Source organism: Drosophila tropicalis, unplaced genomic scaffold, assembly GCF_018151085.1.
Source record: "Drosophila tropicalis isolate 14030-0801.00 unplaced genomic scaffold, ASM1815108v1 contig_169, whole genome shotgun sequence".
NCBI classification, from domain to species: domain Eukaryota; kingdom Metazoa; phylum Arthropoda; class Insecta; order Diptera; family Drosophilidae; genus Drosophila; species Drosophila tropicalis.
In genome coordinates this window covers 364349-383108 of record NW_027172614.1, presented here as the reverse complement: position 1 = coordinate 383108, position 18760 = coordinate 364349, and the positions used below count along the sequence as shown (strand labels likewise).

Below are 18760 nucleotides of genomic sequence, written 5' to 3'. Positions count from 1 at the left end.
CAAATACATCATAAACGCTTCACTCCTTTCGTCCTGCGTCAGGATTTGTGGATCTTAGAGCTAAAAACTAAGATATTAATCAATTTTAACATGATGTACGTATCTTGCTTCTTCAAAATAAAAATATACCTTCGGAAAGCAGAGATTTAAAGACTTTGCTGTTCGAGAGAAAATAGCCAATATCTTGCGAGTCCTTTCATGGAACCTGTTGAAAGTAATGTCTAAGATATTAATGAATTTCAACATGATGTACGTATCTTGCTTTTTCAAAATAAAAATATACCTTCGGAAAGCAGAGATTTAGACTTTGCTGTTCGAGAGAAAATAGCCAATATCTCGCGAGTCCTTTCATGGAACCTGTTGAAAGTAATGTCATAAAATTTCAATCATCAAGGACTATATTTGGTGCAAAAGACATCTCGATGGTCCTGCGGAGATCCGATATTCCAATGATTTTGTGGTTTTTATCCATTTTTTTGGGGAGTTTAATGTAAATATGGTATAAGGTACTTCTTTGGAGATAAACCTCTTCCACTTTGCAATAGCGAATATCCTAAGAGTCCTTTGTCATTATATAATCCAAATGCAATCCATGGATATTACACTAATTTTTTATTTTGTATTTTTTTTTTATAGATTTGAATTGCATTACTTAAATAATTTGTAGAAAAATGCATTTACATTTTTCAAATACTTGTAGCTAAACTTTTCGTGCATATTACGTAAGTATTTATATAATTTGCTTTATGTGTAGATTAGCATGTTTTTCTTGTTGCTAAGCCATATACAATGTAATAATTTATAAGATTAGTTGATATCCTTACAAGAATGTTACTGTAAATTTTACAAATAAATTGCGAAAGTAAAAAATGTAGAGGAAATGACGAGAGGATGTAAATATTTTTACGTTTGGTGTTAATAGATATTTCCGATATACATATTATTTACATGTCGTTGATTGGATTGCTAAATGCAATGGCAGACCGACATTAAACACGACCTATACCATCCCATTTTCATTCAGACGAACTAAAAATACAGTCTATACATTTTACATTTATACTTAAAAGCTAAACAACGTTGCAAACACGCAAAACGGACAACGCACAACGAACTATGATATTTTTAGGCTACATTAACAATGGTTTGGTTTGGTACAATTCGATTTCCTCCATAGTTCTTTTCCTTCATCACTTGGTTTGCCGATGTGCTACACCTTAAAAATTTACATTACTATTTCATTTAAACAAAAAGTCAGTCCATAGGTTTGGTTTATCAGCTTGGCATTATTTCTTTTTCCTATATTACATTAATTCGCGTCTGCGCGTTGTATTAGATTTTCATAAAAAACCGTTCTCACAATATGCCATTCGTGTAGTACTGATAACCATCGTACAGTTTGGTTGACAGACTCTTTAGCGAGTCCTGGACAAGCTGCTCAACCTTGCGTTCCATTTCTTGTTCAGTTAAATTCATATGAAAGCGCTTTCGGAGATTCTGAACGGTACCGGAACATCCATTTTTAAAGCACGGTAAGTGAGCATCTAGAGTAGAAACAAAACATTAAGTATTTGTTAGTTTACAGTGGATTCTAAGGTAATTTATAAGTAATATAATATAGATGGCGTAATATGAGTTATCTTGTGCGTTTTTTTTCAAAACACTTATAAAACTTACTGCTGCGCATAATTTCCACAAAGTTGATAATACGATCCATGTGCTTGCGGGCGGACATCATACCTACTAAAAGCAGTCGGTTGAACTCACGCCAATGCTCGGAACTGGTGCCACCCATCACATCCACAAATTCGTGTGTAAGCTTGAACGGCGACTGTTCAAAACCTGCGTAACAAAAATAGAATATACATACGTAAATTTATTTCCCTTTTGAGTAGTAGGAATTACCTACCCAAATTCTTTGGAGATATGCTCAGAATAAAGCCAAAATCTATGTGTATTATGTGACCATCAGAGTGGAAAAGTATGTTACCATTATGCCTAAGAATATATTACAGCAATTGAATTATTAATGCAAATATAAACACAAATGTAGTCCTACCTATCCTTGACCTGTAGCAAATATGAAATAAGGCAATAAGCAGCACAGCTCTGCACAAAATTCTTTTGCGCCAGGCAAAACCTCTCCCCTGTTACCGGACCATATTCGTCGATAAAGTAATCTCGCAAGGATTTGTTCGAGTTCTTCTTGATTTGATGTAGGGATACAGTATTAAGTATGGGCTCAATTAGGCCGCTATCGTTCGAAAGACAAACTATTTTATACGGCCGCACCCATAGGTCTACATGCTCCTCCTGCCAAATGATTTTGAACATCTGCAACAACTGGGTGGCCATTAGCTCCTGCCGCAAATCGTCGCCACACTTCACAATAGCAGAAAGCAAGCGCCAATTGGAAAGATGACCATATGGTGAGGACTCGCGAATCAGTTTTTCCTTTTCATGCCAAGGCTCCTATAAATAAATTTGATCGTTAATTAACAATAATGTGTTTCTAATAAATCATTACAGTACTTACCTTTAGAGCTGCTGCTGAAGGATCTTCCGGATCGTTACTAAAGGACTTGGTATTTTCGCAGTTCAAATTATTGCAATGACGCGTGCGTACGTCGCCAATGTTAAAGACAATGGGTGGACCTATTCAAATAAAAAATAGAGTGAAATTGCAACCTGATTTTACTGGTTTAGGCTACTATACCTTGATCTCGTGAGTCGCAAGAATCCAATGACATTTGGGAAACAGCATCGCGCTCACTTATCTTGCGCAAGTTTAAGTATTGAGCTGTAATTTCATCATCTTCTTGCGACCACACATCATCTTCATGTAACTGCGGGCCACCCAAAGCAGAAAGAGAGTCACCAAATCCTCCTCCGCTCTCGTCACCTCCACGTTTTCTTCGGCAGCTCGATCCTTGGTGACTGCTGCTACAGCTTGACGTCCGACTGCAACTCATATTATGTTGTGTGTTGAGACAGGATCCGTCTAAGTGCTCCTCGCTCTTAGTATGTCTTAGCGAAGGCATCATTTTGGGTATTAGCGGTGAGGTGTAGATGTCTGGCACCTCAACAACCTCTACATAGATGATGTAAGGCGTCTTATCTTTAGAATTGAGCACTGCAGTCTTCTCCTCGGTGATGCGAACCACATGGTGTGGAATGTCCGAATAGAGTGGCAGCCAAACACGGGCAGGCAGATTTTTGTTAATCAGGTTGAGGAACATGCGCAACGCCGATGTTTTTTCAGCCTTGGATGTTAACGAAGTAAGATTTTTTCCAACATTCATAAGAGAACGCATAAATTCCTTTTGTGGGGCTGCTTTGGGAGCTCCGCAACTGCACAATGTACGCTGACCGAGCAAACCATTTACCTGCCCGCGCACCGACTCAAAGCAAGTGCAGCCATTGTCAAATGCGCGGCCGGAGGTGATATCTCCAAGACACAGCTTTGCAGGTGTGTTTGTGTGGTGAAGGGTTTGTGTAGTAAAGGGCGGCTGTTGGTAAAGGCGATGAGATATGGAGGGAGGAAGACGGGAGTCAGCCATAAGAACTGTAGCATCCGACTGGGAACGGTGGTGCGTTTTTTTGATTAATGCAACAGACGATTTGGCCTGCTGTTTTTGCTCTTTTTTTGAAAAGATTTCCTTCATTAGCGCTAGTTTGGATTTACGCATGCCAGCACTAGGCACCAGATGATCTTCTTGATTATAGTTGTAGGCTTCAAGCAGCCATAAGCACTTCAGCGAGAAATCAACTGATTTACGACAACGTATCGTCAAATAGGGATCCAAAACTTCTGCTAATTCATCCATTTGTATGTACATGACAATTAACTGAGGTATATAAAGGTCAACCTCTTGGTCAGGAAAGCTAAAAATCTTATTGCCAATAAAACTGAGAACACCCGGCTCTTTGGAGTAGAAAAGATAATGAACAGCAAAATGAATGTTGAAAACGGGAGACTCAAAGAAACGCAGTAGACCTGATGGTCCCTTTTCTGGCTTTTGCTGTGCGTCAGAAATTGGAGACCGTTCGCTTATAAAATACTTAACTACACCCGGTACAGGCACCTTTAGTTTGTTTAGGGAGTTAATGGAAGAGCTTTTTGCTAACAAAGCCATTTCGCTAGCAATGTTGCCATTAGCGGCTAAATCACTATCCACTATCGATCCAGGAAGGCGCAAGTTGAGAGTCCGCTCTTTTAACTTGGCCCCAGATAAATCAGGATGGGCTACCGTTGCAGCTTCAGCTGCCACTGCGGCTTCTGCTGCGGCTGCTGCAGCAGCAGCTTGTTTTTTGCTTGAATTGGATGTAAGCAGACTGAAGAACTCTTTCTTTTTGGATATATCCGTTGGTGACTTAACCTGATCCTGAGATTGAACGTTGCAACTGGCTGTTGCAGCAGCGCCTGGTGTGGAGTTTGAAGAGATGGGTGTACTAGCAGTAGTATCTTCTCCGCTTTTCTGTTTAGCTGCATTTTTTTTTTCATGATTTTCTATGATGCTTTGAGCTGTTCGGAAAATTGCATTTTTGGTGGCCCCAAAAAAGTTCTTAAATAAAACTTGATCATTCTTGTTAGTGGTCTCTGTGGGCGTGGGTGTGGCATTAATTGTTGCTTGCGGTGACACCTCATTATCCATTACTGGCTCAATTTCATTGGGAGCCGAGCCCATCTCCATGTTGATAGCTGCCTGAGACATATTCATTACGCGATAACGCGTTCGATCATCCACATCTTCTTTGTGCTGCTGTTCCTTCTCTAATTTCTGATGTTTTTGTTTTCGTGTTGGACGCAGAGTGCGACAATCGATGTCATTTGATTGTGTTTGCAGGTGATAGCAACAAATATGTTCTGTTGTCTGCATTATGGCATTATACTCTTCGTCCAAAGATGCGGAGTCCATAATATCAATACATTCTTCTTGGGCATCGGCGTCAGCATCAGGTACCACCGCATCGGTGTCCATTTCACCCGAATCCAACGATTCATGTGAGTGGCATATGCGGTTCAGTGATAATTGGTCCGATTCCGAGCCACAGATGATGCCTGTTATAAGGGAAGGATAGGGAGAAAAAAATATGTGATTGAGTGTATCACATGATTACAACTAATACAAAGCTACCTGAGTCATCCGATCCAAGACTAGTGAGATCCTCCCGTTTCTTACTGCTGCCACTGCTACTGCAACTGTTGTTGCTACTGCTCCCGCTGCCACCGCTACCAACAATTATCTCCTGAGCAGCCGCTTCACTAGATTTTGGTCGTAAACGCAGAGTCGGACATGATTCAACTGAAAGATAAAATACAAAATCAGATACTTACATATGTACATATGTATGTACATACGTCGGGAAACATGTTTCTATAAAGAAATTGTGCTTACCAACTACACTCGGCCTAGAATTGGAGCAGGCGACGGATTGCACTTTCTGCACAGGGTTGACCTTAACGCCGATTGGCATTGTGGTCGCTATGGACGTTAGTGCTGGCGTGGGTGATGTTGACAGAGCTGATGTTACACTGGCTGCTGTGGTTACAATCTTTGAGCACATGTTTGTGCCAAGTATCGACGATGGAGAGCAGAATGTATTCTCGCTCTCTGCATTGGGCGAAGAAACTTCAACCTGTACAGACAAGGGAAAAATATAAAATGTAGACACATACATATGTATGTGTGTATGTACACATGTACTTTTGGAAATGTTGACAAAAAGACCTAGGGTCGACAGCAAACCGAATGAGCCCGTACTAAGTAGTATGGAAAAGAGATACCAATACACATATGTACATATGTATGTATGTATGTACGTAAGGATGTACATATGAGCGTACATACCTACACATGTACATATGTAGGCATATAGAGAAAGGGAGCGTGTTGTGCTGGTTAAAACTGTTATGACATGTAAATCTTTTCTACCCTATTGCTCGCTCTCCTCTTTGTTGCTTTTCAGTGCCTTTTCTTGATAACCAGAAACGTACACAAATATTTAGCGCAAAACTAAGTGCAAAATGTGAATAACAATGCCAAGAAGCGATAAAAATATAAATAAACACACACACACACACTTACAAGATAATGAAAGAAAAATTCATAGAGGTTTGTGCATATGTACATATGTATGTATGTACATGAAAACTTCACAATTGCTTCCTGAAAATCCGTTAACCAGGACCTAAGGGTTTCGTCCCTTTAACCATAGAGTACTTTTCAATCCGGGTTTAATAAGTAGCTATGGATGTGTGTGTGTGCTAAGACGATAACAGTTCCACATGCATACTAGACAATCGCGAGTAAGTGTATTTGCACTTCGTCGGGTCATCTTTTTCAGTTCTATATGGTGTCTGTATACATCCATACATACATACATATTTGAATATTTGTCTCTGTGCAAGCTGATTGCCATCGGATCGGATAAGGGGAATGTGGGGATATTTTACTCACCTCTGGTATTCGTTGCAAAGCGCTGTCGAGACTCCGATTTCGATGATGCTGGGTGTGATTGATGCGTGTATTTGTCACCTGTGACACAGGTGGCAGCAATATGCCCATAGATCTGTAGCAAATAAAAAAAATGTGTGGTACGACTTTAGTTATTTGTACGTGTAGCAGTAATTAGTAATGCAGAAAAATCAATGCAACTGCTGTCGATTTGTCATCAAGCAATGTTTATCTTTTCTAGTCCAAAAACAAACAATATGTCTTCTCACAGCTGATTTTTCGATAATTATCACTTTATACGCCGTAGTGAATCACAATCTGTGCAAAAGAATTCACTATCCGTAGACGGTACAACCGATGCGATGCCCTTTAAATTAAATTAGCATTCCACCAAAACACAATGCGCGTGAACACAAAAAAAAAAAAATCAAGAAAAATAAAGAGACACACACAATCACACACTCACATATTTCGAAACAAATGAGGAATAAGGGAGAAAAAAACCAAAAACAAACCAGGTGGCATCACTGTGCAAAAGCTCAGCTGTTCCAAAGTTGAAAAGAGAAAGCTCCGATGTTTTATAGTTTAAAAGAGAAGCTAAAATGCTCAGATAGTCCAGTGGCGGATTTACAATCTTGGTCGCCCGAAGCCAAGGGGCATCAGCGGCCCTGCAGAAACTCAAATGATTAAGTTGCTTGCCTTATCTTCCAAAATTATTCGTAATACTTTTCTTAGAGGCACCAATCATGAAATACATTTGAACTATTCCATTTGAGATTTGTAAATAAAATAGAATTTTCCCACCTCTTGTGTTATTATATTTGCACATATACATACATATAAATATTTAATCATCACAGACTGCGAGTGTACCCATCTGAATCAAAACCGTTATGTTCGTAGGTGCCGCCTTTGACGTAACCATGAAAGGTGTGGGTGTCACTGTAGGTCATAAAAACTACCTTTTTTTGAATAGTTCACCAACGCCTTATCCTGCCACTGTAACAAATGGACTTAGTACCCCAACTTACTTATTATAGGCATAATAAGTATAAATGTATATATGTACATACATACTATGTACATATATTAAAGCTATAATTATGGGGGCGTTATATTTGTACATTGAAGTGCTGCTAACAGATCGTGATATCAGTTTGTATGGTATCATTGTTGTAAAGATCAACAGCAAGGTACTCTAATGATTGTTGCTGTAGTTTATTTTGGCGTTGTTGTTGTTGTTCAGAGCACATTCCCGACATACCAAACCAGCATATTGGATGTCTTTGTTGTCGTTGTGTCAATTATATACGCATTTGCATTTATTTGTTGCGGTTGCACCCGCCGCATTCTACATACCCGCATTGACATCAACTTGATTGTGTTTGACTTTATAATGCGACAGCCTGTTCAATCTTCACACTCAGCAGCTCATCACGTCTCGCATTCATTTTACGTAATTACTGAAACCGCGTATCCACAATTGAAGGTCGTCGTATTCCATAAATCTGAGCCTCTGATTAGTTAACAGTTCTATATAATTATATTATACATATATATGTATAGTGGTCCAAAATGGATCTTTTAATGAATGGAAATTCATCATCTGTGTTCGTATCGGATGTCTATACAGTATATTCAAGTTTTGGTCTTGGGTCTATATCTTCAAAACAATACACTGCATCGTTCGCTTAAAATAGGCATCCTCGAGTTCAATTATTTGATATTTTCTACACACCCCACCTGCATCTCTTCCCTATCATGCAAGTGATTATCAAGTATAAACTCACTGCCCAGAACTATCATTAAAAGTCTTGGAACCACTTGGGGATTGGACCTACAAAAATGAAACAGCTATGAGATATGGAGCAATATACCATTTAACTCTTAATAAAATAAATGTAATGTATGTGTATTTGTAAGTATGTATATATACACAGGCGGGATGAGGGAAATTCATTTTCCTACCTATGCCACGACACCCCAGAGTGGGGTCGGGTGTATTTCAAAGAACGAGCTATGTAGCTGCCGGCGGCGCACGCACACAAGTGTTATTGCGCAGGGTGTGGCACATTATTAACAGGATACACACTCACAACAAAGAGAGCAAAGCAAAGGATATAGCAGAGACAAACACAGGCGTGCTTGCAGTACGTATACGTACTTACATATACATACATATGTATGTATGTGGATGTATGTACTACATAGTATTTAGTAAACCAGTTTACAATTTCGCTATTTTTTTGTATTTATTTGTTTCGCACATATGTACATATGTAAACATTTTGTCAATATCTGACAACTTTGTCATTGAATTGTGTTTTCATATTCGGGTAAAACAGGGAAATACAGAGAGAGAACTGTTGCGATATTTGATCACAGACACATTTGCATATGGTGGTATGCAAACATTGTCTGTTTTTTCACATTTTGTGGCTTTTTTTTGCTTTTGTGTTTGAGCATTAAGGAAATCAGTCGATTGAGCATAAATGTCTTCTGTTTTATGAAACTTATTTCTCTAGTTGGATGAATCTATTAAGAAACACAAAAGACGTTGTACATAGTATAAACATTGCAAAGCAATTCTGGGATCGCTCCTCAATACGATGCTACCATGCAGAGAACGTAGAAACTAGGGTATAAACTAAAGCATTACCCTCAACCCTCAATCTGTTTGTAACTCCAACAAATGGGCAGTGTCACTGTCTTAGGTCGTTTCGAAGTTGCTGTTGATTCTTTGTTTACATCTTTTCATACATATGTATGAATGTAAATGTGCATGTACATAGGAAGGAAGAGTGTGGCACACATTTCTGCTATTTCCACCACGTCATAAGCAAACCACCATTCATGAATCTGCACAAGTCAAGTGCAGGTTTTCATGGTTTAGTGGAAATTTTTACATATACATAGGTACATATGTATGTATAATATACTCATCTAACGCACGTGTATGTATGCACGCAACAAATAGTAAAAATTTAGAATATAACACGATGTACGTACGTATTTGATCGATTTTGATTCCACATACAAGTATGTAGAATGAAAAAATATGTACAAAATTTTAATAATTGGAAAGGCAAAATAAATTTATTTATAGATCCCTTAATAGCAATCTTTCCCAAGCATATACATATGTTATATGATATACGGTCAGACAGCTGCAATGACTTACCTGAAATCCAGACTTAAGTTTCTTTGGTGTGTTGAAATGCGTTTGGGCGGATTGGCTCCATTAGAAGTGATCGCTTCACCACCGGCTACGCTGAGGTTGGGCCGTCCGTGCACTGAAGGCATAGATTGATGGTTGCTGTTGGTCCCTACCCGACTTAGACTTAGACGTGGCTTCGAGTAGCGCAAGTGCTTTGGCGTGGTGGCTGCTGAATTGACGGTGGTTGGCAGAATGCTCGCACCACTGCTATTACTGAGTGGCAATGTGACAGGCGCAGCCATGAGAAAGGCGGGTATGTAATCTCTATCGACGGCGGCGTGGTGGCGCGTCAGCATTTCAGGCGAGGCCAGCGGCGTGCCATTTTCACTCGATTGTGGCTCAGATTGAGAATGGCTATGTGAGGGGGCATCTAATGATCCTAGTGAGGAAAGAGTATTAGTCGAGAGCAAGCTTAGGCTTGGACTGTGTGCTGATGATTGTGGGGCAGGTGGTGATGGTGGTGAAGTCGCTGTTGCGGCTGTTGGACTGTGAAGGACAGTGCTGTTGCTTTGTTCACTAGAGCTGCTAGTGCTAGTGCAGGCAGCCGATCCTGAGTGTTCGGATATGTCATCCTCGGTCCAATTTTCAACCAAATCCAAGCAGTTCCCATTCTCACCCAGACCAATGATCAGACCATTTCCGTTCTTTGTATTGCCATTCATATTGAAGTCGGACAGACGTACCGTGGCCGGCTTACAATGATCAACCACATCAACACCAGCGGCAGCTGCTGTCGCAACGGCATCGGGAGCAGGAGCTCCATTATTAACTCCATGGGCTGGACGAAGAAGATTGAGTATACCCGTCTCAGTCGCAGAGGATGCACAAGAGCTACCATCGTCTGCCACAGCAGCCGTTGCCACAACAGGTGAAAGCAGTTTATTAGCTGTTTCGATCTCGCGGATGTGACGTAAGTATTGATAGCCATTATCCTGTGCTACCAGCTTCTTTTTCGTGACAGCTCCCATGCCAACGCTGATCGAGGAGGGGCTGGCTGTGGGTAAAGCTGCAGATGAAACCGACTGGGGGTTGGATGGATTTCCAGAGCTGGTTTTGTTTTTAGGCTTAAAAGCTGAAATAACTGAGTTCATTTTGATACGTTTTTTGTTGATAATGAGAGCAGACGAAAACAGAGGAAAGGTCAGCCAGCTAGAATTTCAGTCTCTTAATTGCAGTTCCTTTACTAATCGAATCAGATGATGATAGTGAGGCACAACCTTGAGTTCCATTTCTATTCTGATTGAGTCAGGTCATTTAACCCATTTGGCTTTGGCTTTATGGTTGACATGTTGCTAAAAGAAAAAACAACAAAAATTTTATTAGATAGGATACAAAAATTACTCATGATAATTTATTATTTTTTTACCCCCCCTCTCCCATACGGAAAATATAAGGAGTTTGTTCAGCCCTGGCATGTCATTTCTTCTGGCATACAAGTAAACGAGAATCAATGACGGCAAATTCATAAAAATAAATCGGCCAAATGAAGAAATTTAATAAATATAGCAAAACGCGCCAACTTGAATCGTTTAAGTGACCATGAAAAGTTATTAAGATAAAAGATACAAACAAGCATACATATGTATGTATGTACATACATACACATTACGTAGTACATATTCATGTATTTATTATGTATTTCTGTAGCAGTACTAGACAACAGTGTCAACAAATTGAAATAAAAAATGAAAGAATGAATAAATATGTATGTATTAAGACCAGCTCGAACGACTGCTTTATACCCTCTCTTTGATTTTGCACTAAAAGCAACAATACATACGTATGATTTATTTACGTTTAAACTATCGCAATCCAATTTGGCCCACAAATATTAATTATCAAAATCTATCGGCTTGCAGAGTTTTTGTAAATCGGATTTAAAAGAGACAAATTGACAAAGATGTTTCCGTCACAACAGAGTTTAAATACATAGATGTTCTTGATCATCATAAACAGCCGAGTTGATTTGTGTTCGGCATTACAGTCTTTTGCAAAGGAAAAAATAGATATACATACATACATATATACAACTGTACATATGTATGTATGTAACGTCCCCCTTCCTCACATTCCAAGATACAAAGATGAAAATATTATTATTTCCGTGTGGGTTAACCCATTTTTTTTAAGTACCGTTAATTTTTTAGTGGTTTTAGGATATAAGACATGTGCCGTGTTTCAGTTAATAATAAAAGAAAGAAGCTTCACAAACGGGAACTAAACACTAGAACTAATCGTCGAGGCTTTGCAAATTTGTCTTCTTGTATACAATGTGTGTTCACAATTTCGGTGGTTTTGTTAACACACACCTCCCACATAAACAAGTTCTTTACTCGGAAATAGTTCGTGGTTTGGGAGTCTCAGTATTAGAGCAATGCTGTTCCATCAAAAAAGAGTGATTGATACAAAATGCAAGACAAATAAGAAAGAGTTCTAAAAACTATAACTTTTTGCTGGAGTTTGTATGAAGAAAAACAGGCGATGATATATTTAAGTACATATGTATGTATGTATGTATGTATCTATGTAGTTATCTTCTGCAGAAGTTAAATTTTCCACAGATTTGCTAATGACTATGGTACTATGCGATATTTGTCTCTCTCTCTCTCTTAAGTATGTCGTTTTTTGGTCGGCCTTTTCCCAAGCTTTTACAGCTGAGGTTTGCACTTGCGCAAGTGCCTCATAGATGTTTGTATTGGTTACTTTGTTTGCCACCTAAGTTCCCCTCTATTAACCTCTTGACGGGTGCACCAGCCAGTTAGCTGCTTCTACAGCTGCAAGCAATGCTTAAGCTTAATCAACCGGTCGGACTGACTGAAATGCATTTTGTTATCTGTTAAGTGCATCGCAGCGAGCAAACTTTTGGCTCTTAATTCATTTTAAAATTTTACACGATTTAATTCTTTTTCCTGATGCAATGTTGATTTGTAATTAAATTTTTTTTATGCAGTTGACAATTTTTTACCACGGCTTTCGTACACAACTGGTGTCAAGGTAACCAATTCTGAACTCACGCCAATGTGATTAAAAATCTACATTTTAAAGTTAAGTTTGAAGCTAGCTATTGCACGTGGAGACATGGGTTTTTATCTTTTGCATTATTTCTGCATACCAAATACAATAGAGTCCGGTTATAACGACTCTGCTTACAACATCAGTCCGTTTATGGAGACTAATGTTCGATGAGTAATTGGTGGCTACCAATACAAACTAATATGAAAGGACCTCCGGTTAGTAGGTCTTCTGGATATAACGCAGAAAATCGTCGGTCCCTTGAGCGTCAATATAACCGGATTCTACTGTAAATTACAAAATTTTCAAAACTAGAAATAATAGTGATATTGGCGGAAAGAAGGAATTGCTTTTCTGCTGCTGCGGTTGGCAGTATACTAATTCATCCACTACACGAGCTCAGCGCTTTCAAGGCACTGCATTGTAATGTATTTCATATTTTGTATTCTATATAATTTACTTCGGCAAGAGATCCCCTCGAGGAGGTGCAGGATGAGAATGTCATTTCAAAAGCATGCGTACATCTCCTTTCTGGCTTTAGTTCTCTGCGTCTGCAGTTCCCTTTCTTTAAGTTACATTCAAGTCTGACGTAAGTAAATCTATAGCCATGTGGCGCCTAGTGTAGGTTTATGTATATTTCATCGGTGATGCTGACATTTGCGACTTTAATATTTTGATGAACGAAACAGCTGCTAGGTTTAAGCCCGACAAATAAATTCAATCCAATAATCTCTCCTAACTTTAAGTTTGTTTGGTTGTGTGTTAAATTTTAGGAACCCCAACTGCAGCCCACAAAAATCAGAAATTTAACACTCTAGATTTTTAAGAAATACTTGCTGGTATATCTAGGTTTCAGTTACAAATCGGAAGGCAACTCGAAGAAAAAAAAAAAAAAAACACCGCTTGGAAGTTCTTATATACGCCATCCCCAACATTCCATAAACTCGTTGGTGTTGGACCGAAGGCAATGCGAATTTTTGTTTAGCCTCACAATCGCCACATAATAGGGCTAATTAACATACGCCAACTGTGTTAAATTTTTGAATGTTAAATAACTGTAAACAGCAGTCATCATCCATTATGACCAAGCTATGACCAAACAAAACTATTCAAAGATATTCGACCCGCTTTAACACTTTCACGTTCAGGTTAGGTCACATGCATATTCATTCAAAAATACATACATATGTACCTAATTACATAAAATGATTAACATTTATACAGTAACGTTCAGTTGCAGTTGAAATCGCTTTTGCCACTGAAGAATACATTTTTTTTATTAATTCTTGTATGTAATAAATTGTTCTAATTTTAAAAGGGACGTGGTTCAATAGAGTATCAAAGCTTTGATTCGTAGCTAAATTCTAGTCTGTTGATGATCGTTAAACTTCCACCCGTAGACGTAGGCAGCAACGCTTCTGAGACTCTCAAATCGCCAACAAGATCCAACATAACTTGTTTAATATGAAGGTCAACCAGACAAGATCCAATATGCTGCCAAAACAGGTGAGAAGAGTGGCGAGTGGAAGCTTAGTTCTATATTACACATACATAAGCAGATACACAGAGACACACACACACACACACACTAATCGAGTTAAATAATAATTCACTGATCGACTTTACTGATTACAGCGATAATAAAGATGTTACTGATCACACAAACACACACAGAATAGAAAGTGCTCTCAAGAAAAATAGAAACATAAATTTACTCAAAATAGTAAAGCATCGGCAAGCTATTAGTTACAGCTCCGTTCAAAATTTGTTAATTAGGGTCATTGCATTAGGGCAAGTGTAACCTTGCCTAATCGGTTGAACCTAACATTATAAGTTTGCGCCCGTAAATTTACACATACATATATGTACATACATATGTATGTTTGTTTGCTTGTGAATAACTTTAATTGTAGAACTTTCAGTCAAGAAACACGTCCCCTGGCTAAGTTGAAGTGCGTTCAACTAACAGCACTTCACGTTTAAGGTAAACTGGAAATAACAACAACGCCGCCACGTGCGGATTTCGAATTGGCTACATTCGCCATAGTCGCACATTATATTTAGACCAAAACTTACTCTGAAATTACACAACAATGTACTTAGATTTTAAACATATATTAAAGTCAACTCCACTAAATTTAATCAAAATATATTTGTCTAATCGTTGATGAAATTAACATAACAGATTTTAGAACTTTAGGTAGTTCATATTCATCGTACGTGTTTGAGGTAAACTTTGGGTTATGCGTAAAGTTAACTAACGACTAATGGTCCACCAATGACCTACTCATTGTGATATTAGCTGGACAGACAAATGACGGATAGACAGTCCCGAACCTGTCTCAATGAGGACAGGCACACTAATTACATTGTTAAAATTTTCAGCTTGGCTTGGGAAAACATGTGTACCTACATGCTATACAGCGCATAGGTTTTTCAGGGCATTGGCAATTAATGACCCAGGGAAAACCCAAACGTTAAGCTTTCATATTTTCCGTTGATTTTTGTTTTTAGGAGAAAGTCAAGCTAATAAAACGAAGAGACTCGAAGACCAAGATGGATCACTTTTATTTGCTATCTCCGCGTCATTGTTGCACCCAATTCGAAATATCATAAGCAAATATTTCGTTTAATTATAATTTGAATATGGAGTGGAGTGTAACGTGGGGTTGAAAGTGCACTGCAAAGTTGTGGGTAACTAAAATTGGCTACATTTTAATGCACAGTAAATGCAGAGAAATTCGCAGTAAAGTTTTAAAATATGTTATGTATAATCGGTAATGAAGCTTCAGTAAAGATTGAAATATCCATTTTAAAGAAAGCGAAGCTGTATATAGGTATATAGGTGTATATAGGTGTACCTACAAACGAAATCAGCAAGCAGCAAATCATATAGACCTAAAAAGTGCATAATCATTTTGACGGCGTGTTTTGCTTTTGTTGCATTACAAAAAAGGACTAATCATAGGTGATTGCTGGGTAGGTAGGTTTCTTCTCCTCTCTTTAACACTAGATGGACATATGTAGGAGCCACTGATTTTGTTTAGCGCGCCCTCAATCTTCTTCAACCACTTTGTTTAGTATAAGTCTTATCAGCAGCAGATTTACATAGATTTTGAAACTGGAAAATGCTTTATTTAGAAGAGTGAAACTGACAGACAGAAGAACAGATGGAGAGAGAGAGAGAAGTCATATCAGTCGTCTTATGAATTTAAAAAAATGAGTTCAATTTGTGGGCGTACTCTGTACTAATACATACAAACATGAAAAAAAAAACCACATCACTTAACCACAAGGGTTGCCTCTCCAAAATTGCGAAAATTTGCAATGATGAAAACTATTTATTACATGTGTTTGTATATGAGTATTTAAGATACGCACGATTTGGCAAAGTCAGAGGATTGGAATTCAGCTGGGGCGATGCCGAGATAAGTAACTTAAGGAAGGAAGCGGGGTTATGAAAGGTTGCATCGACTTGGAAAGTTTGAGAAAAAAAACATGCTCCTCTTGCCACACATTAGTACATTTGAATCAATGATTTGATTTTGACTTCGAATAAACCAAATCTAACAAAAACGTGTAAGCTGTATAACTGGTTTTAAGAACACCCACATCCACAACCACACCCCCACCACCATTCACGTGCACACAAACACCCACCGCCTTCCTGGAATTTACGTTTGACACCTGCACAGCACAAGTGATTTCATAATCATACGGAGCGCGTAGAGCTGCTGTGAATGAAAGGCAGAAGCAAGTTGGCGCTGTTGGCAGACACTTTCACTTTTTTGCGCATTCTGCAGTTTGCTATTACCAGATCCGCTACCTTTAGGTGTTGAGAGATAGAGAGGTATACAAAGAAAGTTGTGTTGAATTGCTTGATTGGTTTTGTCGATTATTTTTTGGTGACGGAAAACTAACAAATAAGTTGGATTATCAGTGCAATAATTCAACTATGAGTTGTTGTACTTCTTCGTTCCTATTAATACGGAAACTTGTGGATAAATTCTATCTTTACTGGTATATCAAATATGAAAATATACTTTGTTTGGACCTAGTAAGTTCTTCATATAGTAGATTAATGCATTTAAGACTATAGTTTGGGGTACTAAAATGGTACTTTGTATGCTAATACACCCTAATTGAAAACATTAACTGGTGTGGTTGCTGGTCTTTCTTTAGTTGAATTGAGATAGCAGCAGTAGCATCTGATTCTTCAAGCGAGCGTCCGCTCGTTTCTTATCGGCAGCCAGCAGCCCGCGAATGCCTCAAATGATCACGCCCAACCCGTAGCCGTACCCGCACCCGCAACCGACTCTAAAAGAGTCTGACAATCTCGGACTCGGGTTTGTCAATAAATTATTTATCAATTTTAATTTCCGCTTGCTGGTGCTTCCAACGAACTCACAAGACAAACAACACAAAAGAGACGAACAAAGTGAATGGCAAAATTGAGTTTGTGTTTAAAAATAGAGCTACTAGTAGTTTGCTTTTTATTTTATTATTTTTGTTTCTTACAGTTTCGCTTGAACACAGACAAACAGCGATTAGTGATCCGAGTCGGATCGGATCTTCTATTGGAAATTGTTCCCATAAACCCCCCCCGCCTCAATACAAACAAAAACAGGTACATATTTATGTACATACGTCATACACAAGTACATCTATATGTACATAAATTTTCATCAATCTCGCATCACCATCACAAATGAATTAAATATACATATGTATGTATTTTGCTTCAAATGTGCGTAGTATGTTTTAACGTTTGACAACTTCTCTCTTCGGCTCTTGCATTCGAATGTCATTAGACGCAGGCACTTGTCCAACTCTTTGGCTAAAGCTAGAGCTTAGCCCATTTTCGGTTTGGTTATTCGGCAATAGGCGAAGACAACTGCATGCATTGTAAAATGTTGTTTTGGCTTATTTCATTATGTCACGGCATTTTGTTCATATCTCTGGCCATTTGAAAGAGTAATGACAATTTAATTGTCTACAGACCCTGGTTTCGACGCGACTTTATCACACTGTTGCATTTTCCATAAAACAAAATTATTGGGCAACTTTGTGTGTTGGGGCTGCTACTGCTGTTGATTGTTTTGTGTTTACATCGTTGAACGAGAGTCACATTCAAAGTTCTTTAAAGAACTATTTCAATATACATATGTATGTATGTACATACACATATACAAAGACCGCTCCATATTATATAACAAGTGATCAATTTGGAAGGAAATCACTTGAAGATTATATATTAATGTAGTTAAATTTTGTTGCTCTATACATTTCCGGAAACTCCTATTGTTTTTTTTTTTTTTAACGAGATCAATGACATTTAGGGATTTTGGTTGTTTGTCTGAATTGGCAATTTAATTGTGCATTTTTCGAATTTGTTTATTCATTCGTTTGAAAAATGAAAGTCAATGGGCGCCAGAGAGAGGAGTTACTTTGCGTTATGTGGAACTTACCATATCGATGAGTATTTCTCAGGTATCGCACTCTGTTCTGAAGTAATCCACAACTTTTAATATGTACATGTGTGTATTATGTATATATTAAGACAAGTTTGTCAATTTTTATTTGAACACTTTCACTCGGCGTTGTCGCTTTGAAAAATGCGATTTTTGTGATCATTCTTATTATCACTATTATTACACGTGAAAATAGTAGGTGTCGACACCTTGTATCATTTTTATTGTTACTTCGATTTACACTCTTTGTCGGATTCTCCTTTGTCGTCTTCTTCTATTATGCTTAGGCGACTGGCAAAAAAAAAAATCTCGTTTCGCTTTGATAGTATGCGTAAATACGAATGTTTTCATACATATGCATATGTATGTATGCGTGTGAAAGTTTTGCTCATTGCATTACGAAAAGTTGCAACTTTTCCTTTTGAGACTCTTGTTTAAACATTTTTCTGTAAAAATTTATAACTTCTGTTTACTTTTTGTTTCAATCAAGGCGCGCGTTTTCCATTTTCAGGGCGGGAGCGACGACAGCTACACACATACAAATGACTCACACACACACAAAAAAAAAAAGAGACGCGCCCATGCAAATTGCGCGTGTGTGT

General features: G+C 38.3%; 1 protein-coding gene across 2 annotated transcripts; it reads right to left on the bottom strand.

The window, feature by feature from the left end:
• Positions 1 to 591: 591 nt before the first annotated feature.
• Positions 592 to 18637, bottom strand: fwd (phosphatidylinositol 4-kinase beta fwd). 2 transcript variants are annotated; one of them, XM_068283795.1, is made up of 11 exons: positions 18156 to 18637; positions 9640 to 10967; positions 6462 to 6573; positions 5400 to 5640; positions 5139 to 5306; positions 2717 to 5062; positions 2537 to 2655; positions 2060 to 2472; positions 1910 to 1998; positions 1678 to 1842; positions 592 to 1544 (listed from the first exon to the last, which is right to left on the bottom strand). In XM_068283795.1, the coding sequence occupies exons 2-11, from the start codon at positions 10764 to 10766 to the stop codon at positions 1357 to 1359; spliced, it is 4968 nt and encodes a 1655-aa protein (XP_068139896.1). In that variant the 5' UTR covers positions 10767 to 10967; positions 18156 to 18637; the 3' UTR covers positions 592 to 1356. The 2 variants fall into 2 exon arrangements, with proteins under 2 accessions (XP_068139896.1, XP_068139897.1); XM_068283796.1 differs by lacking the exons at positions 9640 to 10967; positions 18156 to 18637 and adding an exon at positions 6728 to 6876.
• Between the last annotated feature and the right edge of the window lie 123 nt (positions 18638 to 18760).

Coding starts and splice junctions, on each gene's coding strand:
- fwd (XM_068283795.1), bottom strand. CDS start 10,766: ATGAACTCAGTTATTTCAGCTTTTAAGCCTAAAAACAAAACCAGCTCT. Junction 5,063..5,138: donor TCTTGGATCGGATGACTCAG/GTAGCTTTGTAT, acceptor CCCTTATAACAG/GCATCATCTGTGGCTCGGAA. Junction 2,473..2,536: donor CTTCAGCAGCAGCTCTAAAG/GTAAGTACTGTA, acceptor ATTTATTTATAG/GAGCCTTGGCATGAAAAGGA.